General features: G+C 52.0%; 1 protein-coding gene across 2 annotated transcripts in view; it reads left to right on the top strand.

The window, feature by feature from the left end:
* The first annotated feature begins 2787 nt into the window (after window positions 1–2787).
* The window catches only part of AGL (amylo-alpha-1,6-glucosidase and 4-alpha-glucanotransferase), a 47399-nt gene continuing 39552 nt past the window's right edge, over window positions 2788–10634 (top strand). Inside the window, exons 1-3 of one of the 2 annotated variants that reach the window (XM_080648025.1) lie at window positions 2788–2989; window positions 3571–3720; window positions 10353–10563. In XM_080648025.1, the coding sequence (XP_080504151.1) occupies window positions 3639–3720; window positions 10353–10563 (293 nt within the window). In that variant the 5' untranslated portion in view covers window positions 2788–2989; window positions 3571–3638. Of the gene's footprint in view, window positions 2990–3354; window positions 3485–3570; window positions 3721–10352; window positions 10564–10634 lie in introns of those variants that run through there. The other variant, XM_080648026.1, reaches the window with a different exon arrangement.

Genomic DNA, 10634 nt, shown 5'->3' with positions numbered 1-10634 from the left:
GACGTAGCATGAAAAAAAGAATCTGAAATATCTGATTAATAGCTTTTTATACTGATTCTGATTGCATGCTGAAATCATGTTTTCGGTAGACCGAGTTAAGTAAAATACATTATTAAAATGTCACCTGTTTGTTTTTCCTTTCTCTGACGTGGCGACTTGAAAATTTTCAATTACCTCTGGGATATACTGGCACAGTATATTTCTCTTGGACAGCAATGTCCTCTCAGGCTAAAGAACATGGCGGTCATCTTTGTGGGGTTTTTTAAAAAATACATTTTTATTGATTTCAGAGAGAAAAGGAGAGGGAGAGATAGAAACATCAATGATGAGAGAATTATTGATTGGCTGCCTCCTGCACGCCCCTTACGAGGGATGGAGCCTGCAACCTGGACATACGCCCTGACCTGTAATGGAACCGTGATCTCCTGGTTCATAAATGGGTCCATGCTTGACCACTGAGCCATGTTGGCTGGGCTGCAACCATCTTTGATTCCTTTCTCTCCGTTGGCAAATTGTGTAGGCTCTGCCTTCAAAATAGGTCCATAATTCAACTTCTGACCACCTCCATTAGTCTACCCACTTTTCACACATACACCCCCACACACACGCGCGCGCACGCCTATCTCTTGTATGTGTATTCAAAATAGCTTTCTAGCTGGTCTCCTTGCCTCCTTCCACACCATACCTGACAGTTTATTTAGCTACTAGAGGCCCAGTGCACGAAATTCGTGCATGGGGGAGGGCATTCCTCAGCCCAACCTGCACCCTCTTCAATCCAGGACCCCTCGGGGGATGTCCGACTGCCGGTTTAGGACCCATCCCGCAGGGATCGAGCCTAAACCAGCAGTTAGACATCCCTCTCACAGTCTAGAACTGCTGGCTCCTAACCACTCGCCTGCCTGCCTGATCGCCCCTAACTGCCTCTGCTATCACCCCCTAACTCTTCCCCTCCCGGCCTGATCGTCCCCTAACTGCCCCCCTGCCAGCCTAGTCGCCCCCTAATTGTCCATAAGGAAGTCGGACATCCAGAAGATGTCAGGTTGACCCGGACTAATTAGCATATTACCCTTTTATTAGTATAGACTAGATGCCCGATGCACAAAATTTGTGCAAGAGTAGGCCTTCCTTCCCCCAGCTGCCGGCACCAGCTTCCCTCTGGCACCCAGGACCCGGGCTTCCCTCCGGCCGGGTGTATCTGCCTTAAAATGTAGGAGTTCCATGAGGGCTATGACTTTGTTTTCCCGCTGTGTTCCCAGCTTCTCCGTGCCTGCCAAAGCCGAGGTTCTCGATAATTAGTCGTGGAATGAATCAATGAGCTGTGGGTTCCCAAACTCCGTTTTGGACCATCGAGCCACTGGTACTGAAACAAACATTTCCGTACCCTTCGATTTTAGCCCATTACTGCCCTTGGGCCTGCAGTAATTCCACAAAGACCAAAGCAAGAATCTTCTCCACACAACAAACCTTTTGTCCATTTTCTCACGAGCCTTGGTTGCCCTCAAAAGACTCTGGAAGATGGGTTCCTTTCCCCTCTAGGTTCCCTAAAATCTCCGTGAGCACCTGGGCCATGTCCTGAACTTCTGGCCTACAATTCAGGGTGTCCTCAACAAATGTATACACACTTTAACAGCTGATGGCTCAATGTTGAAAATGAAATGTATTTTAATAAACACTGCCTTTATAATTACTCAAAGTGTGTGCATACATTTTTGGGGGACACCCTATATGTGCAGCTACAGGCAACAGGGATCCTTAATCTCACAGGATCTTGGGGCTTCAGGGCAGACACTGTGAGCACAGGCGGTGTGCACACTGGTTGTTGGTTACCTGGCCATGTGTGGTTACCTGGCCGTGTGGTTGGTTACCTGGCCATGTGGTTGGTTACCTGGCCGGGTGGGTGGTTACCTGACCCGGTGGTTGGTTACCTGGCTGTGTGGTTGGTTACCTGGCCATGTGGTTGGTTACCTGGCCGGGTGGGTGGTTACCTGGCTGTGTTGTTGGTTACCTGGCCGGGTGGTTGGTTACCTGACTGGGTATGTGGTTACCAGGCCGGGTGGTTACCTGACCCGGTGGGTGGTTACCTGGCCGTGTGGTTGGTTACCTGGCCGGGTGGGTGGTTACCTGACTGGGTATGTGGTTACCAGGCCGGGTGGTTGGTTACCTGGCCGGGTGGGTGGTTACCTGGCCGCCCGCACCCACTTAGTCCTGGGGCTGCATCATTGGGGAGATGGCCCTGTATTGGAACCACAGATGGGGGACAAGTGACAGGGGCTGTTGCCAGGCCCCTCCTTTGAGACGCGGGGAAATCAAGGCTCAGACAACTTGGGCCAAGTACACTTAGGCCACGAAATAAATAAAAATAAAAAACAGCGAAGACCCAAAACTCATGGCGGAACCGGCCCAGGAAGCCAGGTGGCTGGGCCCCCAACATCCCGCCAGTCCCCACAGCGACCTGGTGGCCTTCTCCGGGGCTCTGCGGGTTCAACAGCTCGTGGCTGCGACCAGAGAGGCCCAGGGCGGCCGTCGCACCTGCCCCCCGGGGAGAAAAGAGAGGGGCGTCCCGCCTCCACCGCAGCCACCTCCCGGCCCGCCGCGCCCACGCTCTCGCGAGACTAGCGGCGCGGCGCTCCCGGAAGTGGGCGAGGAAAGCTGTCCGCCGCCACCGGGGGCCGCAGCACTATAGGTCCGGGGGACGACGAGGGTCTCTGCGGGGGACCAGCGGGAGGCGGCATCCGGGAGCAGCTCGAGGCCACGCCCACAGAGTCCGGGCCACGCCCACGGCGCCCCGGCCACGCCCACAGCTGCTGGGCCCCGGCCTCTGCGGCCGCCCCTCCCTTTGCCCTTCACGGCGCCCGACCCTGCGTGTGGGGCTCGCGCTGCGCCCGGGCAGCCTGCCTCTCCCCAGCGCCGGCCTCCCGTCCCCTCCCGACTGCGCTGCAGGGCGGCGGGCCCGGCGTGTCCCCGGAGCCGCACGTATAACTTGCTCGGTGTAAGTGCGAGGAATGCCGCGGGCCCCCGGGGGCCGTGCCTGCTTTCTATCTATAGCTCCGTCCGCGCGTCCTATGGCCACCGCAGCTATGCCAGGGGCGACAACTGCGCCCCGCGGCCCCTCTCCCCATTGGTGGCTTCCCACCCCAATTTGGGAACGGGGCGAGCTCCCACCTGTTCCCTTGGACGGACTAACCCTTCAGGCAGAGGTGCCATCTGGAGCCTTCCACGCCGCTTGGCCTGGGGCTGGGACTTCACCCCACCCACCGGCCTGATTCCAAAACGCATTGCTTTGGGGTTTTTTTGTTTTGTTTTTGTTTGTTTTTTTTGGGGGGGGGGTTGTTTTTCTTAATTATCAGACTATGAAACAATATTTTTGCCTCGGTTATATTGTGTTTCAAGTGTCTGGGTAACTGTCAATTTGCCTTCTCTGGGCTTATTCCTAAGACGCGCTCTTTCTCTTTGCTCTGCGAGGGTTAAAACATACTTAGAACATGTAAGTGTGCCTGACAGCCTTGGAGAATTTAAGAGCACGGTTATTCTCTTGATCTTGATGTGTGTGTGTGTGTGTGTTTGTCTCAGGGGCCGCTCACTGGATTCCGGAGTTCCTCTAATTCTGCAGAAAGACCTCCAATCCTCCAGCAGCCAAAATGGGACCCAGTAAGCAGATTCGAGTTTTACTTCTGAACGAAATGGAGAAGCTGGAAAAGACGCTCTTCAGAGTTGAGCAAGGTCGGTAGCCGGTTGTCGGATTAGCGGTGTGTCTTTGAGTTCGTTGTCTTATTCCATTTTTTAAAACTTTAAGGTGGATGTAACTTCCTTTGAAACCTGATGTGGGCAGAGACCGTGCTGGGTTCTAAAAGTGTCAGTAATGAAAGCCGATTGTCGTTGAAAAGATGTTGTATCAGCCGCGTCGGAACCGGGATAAAATAGCCGGTTTTTCTTTGCATTCTGACTTCCCCTTAACACAGACGTTGGTAAATTAACTCCTACGTAATTTTTTTTTCTTCACCTGTAGCTGTGGTTTTGCTCACTTATAGGCTTATAGGTCCTACTCTTTTCCTTTACCGGAATTTTGAATTAGCAAAACAGATCACAGCAAGAAGTGAACTATTATTTATGTTTATCAAAAGCCTCTCAACTATGGAGAAGGTAAATGTTGAAAATAATTCTTTGCCAAATAAAAAGCGTGGAGAAGGTAAAAGTTGAAAATAATTCTTTGCCAAACAAAAAGTGTCTTCCGAGAGGTGATCAGATTATGGTGAGATACATTTGAGCTTTTTAAAAGATCAAATTATATTCCTGTAAGACTACTTCAGCAGATGCTTTATTCTCTTAGACTGAGAGAATAAAGCATTTCTGTTCACGTAATCTGTGAAGTAGGAGTTTCACGTGTGGAAAATAAAACGCAGCCCCTCTTATTCAGGTACCAACTGGACTCTGTTCCGGTAAACATGTTGAAGGAATTTCCCCCCTCAATATCTCCAGTTAAACGTTGGAAAAAATTTCAGCCATCAGATGTGTTACCTCCATGCCAAATCCTCTTCTTCCGCCTTTGGCATCACCAAGCACTCACTCCATGTTGGGCTTTCCTGACTCTGCACTTTTCTGGTTTTGATTTTTTTTTCCTTTCCTACCCTCTTGAGCAAGCATGTCAAACTCACGGCCCGCGGGCTGCATGCGGCCCACAACGAATATTTTTGCGGCCAATATAGTGGTATAGAAGAAACGTTCTAATAAAAACTTCCTAACTTAATATTTACGACATCCTGTTATACATAATTATTAATAACGAGCTGCAACGTTCGCTAGTGACTGATGACTGTAATAGTGTTGCATTCATTTCCCTTACGCGCCTTACGTGCAGGCGCACCATTTCCCTCCACTAATACCCGCAGCGAGTATTTTAGCAGCCGATGGCCAGTCATTGGTCTTGGACTGACGTGTTTGGTGTGCGCAACAGGAAATACTTCGCTTTCGGAGAACACGAAAAATAGGTTTAATTGCGTGACACTTATTCATTTGTGCAGTTACTCAGTGTCTGGTAAGTTAATGTTCAAGAAAAAGATATTAATTTCTGTGAAAAAGTTCTGTTAGTCTATGTTAACGATGACTCGTTTATTTCAGCCCTTTGTATTCAGCACGTCTCCATCGCAATAAACCTACGCTTCTATGAAAAGGGGAGCTTTTGTTTTTTGCGGCCACATACACGTACACCTTGTTGATTTGGCCCGTTAGCCTTTGCGTTTGACATGCTTGCTCCTGAGTGTTTCTGTCAACTGGGTGGTGCCTCTTGCTGTGTCCTCTTCCGATCCCAGTTCGGTTAACTGTCTGCCTCTGCAAGGGATCCCGCTTGAGTTTCCCCTTCTCCTGCCCTCAGCGGGCTTTCCACCCTCGGGGCTCCCTTCGGAAGAAGGCCCGGGGCCTGCTTGGCGAGTCTCAGGGCGAGAGGAGGGAGCCTGAGTCCCTGGTTCTTCCGCTCACAGCCTGTGGGGCCTCGGGGAGGTCACGTTCATTCTGATCATCGATCTCTTCGTCTGTGATGTGAAGGGATCGACCTGCTCTTCCACCAGGCTGGGTGTGGGGCTCCCAACTACCACGGATGACTTTCAGTCCCGAGGAGACAGAAGGCGTCGGCAGCACCACGCCTGTCATCCGGCCCCAGGTCCTTGGCTTCGGCCTGTGTTAGGCGACAGAAGGGCCTTCGGATAGCGCCTCTCGGATGGGCTGGAATCCCAGTCCACAGCCGTCGCCTCCCCGTTCTCAACCCTTTACTTCCCACGTTCCTGGCTGGTTTTTAGGATGGCTCCATTTTCCTAGTGTCTAGCTACCCTTCTTGGACGATTTCTTCTCTTTAACTGCCATCTCCCTTTAAACGGTCCAGTTTCTTCCCTATATCTCCGCTTGCCCGTCTGTGTCTCCCCCACACGCCTGAACATGCGTGCTGGAATCGTCTTCTTCTAATCAGCTCTTCCCTTTTTATTCACGGGCCTCTATAACGTCACATTGAAACGCCTCCGCCTGGCCTCCGAGGCGGTCCGTCAGGGAATGCACCGGCCCTGGCCAAGCCTGTGTCCTGCTCCCCGTGAATTCCCTCCCCGGGGGCTTTCCTCATGCTGGTCCTGACACGTCCCCTCCTTTGGTTCCCCCACGTCTAGTAAAGAAATCCCTCTCCTACCCTCCTCCGTGGTGCCCACCTCTCAGCGTTCAGCTGGAACCCGCCCCCTCGGGGAGTTACAGCTGTCGTGGATTTCCGATGACACAGTGGGCACGGAGCGATGGCGCGCTGAGCCGTGTCGCCGTGTCTGAAAGCTTGTTAGTCTCAGAGGGTCCAACGGGAGCGAAGGGTCTGAGGCTAGGGCCAGGATGACAGGCCCCGTGGACAGCGGTCCGTAAGTCTCGGCTGCTTGATTGCTCACCCCCCCAGGTCGAGCAGCCAAAGCTGGAAACCCAGCCACGCTATTGAACGGGCCTGTGAAGGGTTTATGAAGCCAGAGCGATGTGGTTGACTCTAACGCTAGTGAAAACCGGTGCATTCACCCAGATGATCTAAATGGGGATGTATCTGCCCTGGCCGGGTGGCTCCATGGATAGAGCATCGGCCTGTGGACTGTGAAGGATCCCAGGTTCGATTCCAGTCAGGGCACGTGCCCGGGTTTCGGGCTCAGTCCCCAGTAGGGGGGCGTGCAGGAGGCAGCCGATCTCTCATCATTGATGTTTCTCTATCTTTCCCTCTCATTTCCTCTCTGAAATAAAATAAATAAATAAGTAAAACTAAGTGGGGATCTATCCACTGTTTTTGTGCAGTAACCATGTGATCATATTATTTTAGAAGATAGCTGTGATGTGGGAAATGAAGAGAAGGGGCATGGGACAGAGGAAATCATTAAGGAAGCTGTTTTAAAAACACGCCCAGTGAAAGAGAAGGACCTCCCTACATCGGAGTGGAAACAGAAGGGACAGAGGAGGAGACGTTTTAAAAGGCATAGGACTTGGCAGCCAATTCGGTATGGAAAAGTAAACCTGGCAGTTTTTGGTTCTTTCCTATTTAATGGGCCCCTAAACCATTCTTCATTTTTCTTTCCTTCCCACGTTTCCCTCACAAAGGATTCCAAGTACAAAACCAGATAATTACCTTTTCTAGCCAAATCACGGCCTTCCCCATCTTTCCCATCTCATTTAGCGGCAGAATAATGAACAAAACCAGTGCTCCCCGTGCCTGGACGTCTTCCGTCCTTGACATAGGTCAGCCAGTGCTCAGCGACCGTAACAACCGAGTGTGACCAAGAGAGAAAACGTAGTGGACAATAACAGTGTCACCGGTCATCTCGCCGATCGCCTGCAGGAGGGCCGCTGGTGTGCGGACTAAGATAGCCTCCTCGCGTGTGGCTGTGACCGCGGCTAATTTTAGCCAGCGAGCGAGTGGTGATGGATCGGACGCACCCTCGGCGCTCTGACGCTTCATGTGCTGCCTGTGAGGAGTTAGTTCCAGGCGCCACGGACTGTGCACCCTTGTGGGGATGCGCTGATCTGTCTATTGGAAAATAGAAAGAAACCGTAGATACATCTTTATTTTTCTTTTTTGTTGTTTGTTTTTTGCGCTCTCTCTCTCTCTCCTTACCTACCTATCTAGGTGGTTTTTTAATATATTTTTATTGGTTTTAGAGAGGAAGAGAGGGAGAGAGAGATAGAAACATCCATGATGAGAGAGAATCACTGACCAGCTGCCTCCTGCACGCCCCCCATGGGGATGGGCCCGCAACCCGGGCCTGTGCCCTGATCAGGAATCGAACCAGCAGCCTTCTGGGACCTGGGACAGTGCCCAACAGCCGAGCCACACCGGCCAGGCCGCAGGCCATACACTTTCTGTTGCAGCTACTCAGCTCCATTGGGCTGGGAAAGCAGCCACAGACACGTCCACAGATGAACGGCGTGGCTGTGGCCCAGTCACACTGCACAGACACAGGTGGTGGGGGGGGCGGTCGTGTGCCGGCCCGTGCTAGGTGGTGAGAGCATTTTGAATGTGTAGGTTAGTAACACTTCCGTCCAAAGGTTTGACCCATATACATGAGCATCTTTCCACTTTAAAAAGTTGGTAAAATTTTCTATTCTGCCTACAACCTTCCAAATAAAGAATTCCAGTTACTTTTCAAATCATCTGTTGAAGATATAACTATGGCCCACCTTCTGATGAGCTGGTAGAAACAATCGTTGCGTGTCAGGGAAAATAATATAGATTTACTAGCACCTTTCAACAAAAACCTGTACCCAGTTGGTCAGTGGTCGGCAAACGGTGGCTCGCGAGCCACATGCGGCTCTTTGGCCCCTTGAGTGTGGCTCTTCCACAAAATACCATGGCCTGGGTGAGTCTATTTTGAAGAAGTGGCGTTAGAAGAAGTTTAAGTTTAAAAAATTTGGCTCTCCAAAGAAATTTCAATCGTTGTCCTGTTGATATTTGGCTCTGTTGACTAAGGAGTTTGCCGACCACTGCAGTTGGTGAACGGGACTGAAAGGGGATGTCACGGAAGAGGCCGCAGAGCCGCCAGGGCGTCTGTCATGTGGATGTGGGTGTCTTTGGGGGGCATCTTTCCAAATCTGAGGCCAATCAACCACGTATCCAAAAGAACAGAACTGGGCGTCTTTAAATTACTTTATCAAAAGAAGTTTAAAATTAATGACAGATGGGATCCATATTAACTTTTAGTGACAGCTCAGATCTTCCCATCCGTTCATAAATAAAATTAGTTCTTTAAAGTATTGTTTATGTGTATCTTACCCTTATCTTGCTGTCTTATCATTTACATGATCTATGAACTCATCAGACATGTATGTTACATGGGAAAATAAATATTCGAGCCGAAACCGGTTTGGCTCAGTGGATAGATCATCAGCCTGTGGACTGAAAGGTCCCAGGTTCGATTCCGGTCAAGGGCATGTACCTTGGTTGCGGGCACATCCCCAGTGGGAGGTGTGCAGGAGGCAGCTGATCGATGTTTCTCTCTCATTGATGTTTCTAACTCTATCCCTCTCCCTTCCTCTCTGTAAAAAATCAATAAAACATTTAAAAAAAAAAAAGAAAAGAAAAATAAATATTCGTGTTTGGAGAATGCTCTTCTGGAGACAGACCACGGATCCAGACACCGCGTCAGCGTGTTCGGTGCCTGAACCTTTGTGCCCGCGTTGTGTCATCATCAGAGCACTGTTTGCACAAGCTGAGGGGACGGGTTGTTTAAACCTCCCAGATAGACGATGTCCGCGCCGTGCCCGTTCAGAAGGGCGCCGTTTCCTCGGGCAGGAGGTGGGTCATGCCTGCAGAGACGTGGCAGGAGGTGGGTCATGCCTGCAGAGACGTGGCAGGAGGTGGGTCATGCCTGCAGAGACGTAGCTACGTAGGAGTCGCACCGTCGTCACTGAGTATTGAAACTTCAGATTTCAGTTCTTCAGACAATTACTTCTCGGTCTGCGTCCTCATAAGCGTCATGTAGAAAGGCGTAGGTCAGCACCCCGGAGGGGCGGGATGCAGGCAGTGATCAGCTGGACTCGCTCGCGTGGCTCAGAGAGCTGATGGGGCCTCGTCCCTGGTCAGGGAATTCGGGCGGGTGGCGTGAGAGGGCCCGTGTTCGACTGGTGACACCAGGAGGTCAGCACACACTGCAAGCCAGAGCTCCTCGTCACCCCACTACCACCCCCGCGCCCCCACCCCAGCCACTTCCTCACTTCCTAACCCTCTGTCCCCCGCCAATGCCCCTTCCCGCTCTGGATTCAAGTGATATCAACAGGTATCGGGCTCAGATGCCTCTCCATCCCCTGTGTGAGCCCCACTTCTGCCTCTCCAGAGGGGGCTCCTCTCCGGGAAGTCTGGCTTTCTCCGGATGGTGAGATAGCTGTGCCATGACGGCCCCCCACGCTTTACGTATGCCATACACTCTCACCCCCAGACACGCACTTCTCCTTTGCAGTGTGAAGAAGACCAGCCGAGGTCTCGGGTTGCGGGTTGCATGCCCCCCGCTGGGCAGTCAGTTCCAGGGCTGCGGGCCAGGGGGTTGGAAGGGGTTGGGGGAATGGTGTGAAATGGGGTCACCTAAGAACTCGCATACCCCAATGTAGCCGTGCGCATCGGGATCCGTGTCCGGGGCAGAGGGCAGAGGGCAGGGGCAGTGCAGAGCGGGCAGTTCTACGACGGGCGCCGATGCTAAAATGTGAAACCCCGCTGCATCGGGAGGCAGCGTCGTTCCGGGACAGCACCCCCCTGCGGGTTCTGTGGAACAGAGCTGAGAAAACTCGGTTTTTGTGATGCTTGCACTAAAAGCTCTCTTGCGTCCACGGGGCCCTTCAGGTCCTGCAATAACGTGCTTTTCGTTCAGGGTTTGAGCTGCAGTTTCGATTAGGCCCAACGCTCCAGGGAAAGGCCGTTACTGTGCATACAAATTACCCGCTTCCCGGACAAGCGTTTCATCGGGGAAAATTCCGCCCCCTGGACTGGCAGCATCCGTCGGGCAGAGAGGATGACTCGGACAAGCACTGCGCCCTTCACCTCCAGCAGGCGGGCTCCTTCCACTACTACTTCCTCCAAGGGTGAGCGGGTTCCCAGGGGGAAAGGGAACTTCACGTACTCTCTCTTTAAATGTGTAAAACGTTGCCTTACT

This window comes from Plecotus auritus (genome assembly GCF_963455305.1).
Source record: "Plecotus auritus genome assembly, chromosome: 12".
NCBI lineage: Eukaryota > Metazoa > Chordata > Mammalia > Chiroptera > Vespertilionidae > Plecotus > Plecotus auritus.
This window is presented reverse-complemented; position numbering and strand designations above follow the sequence as displayed.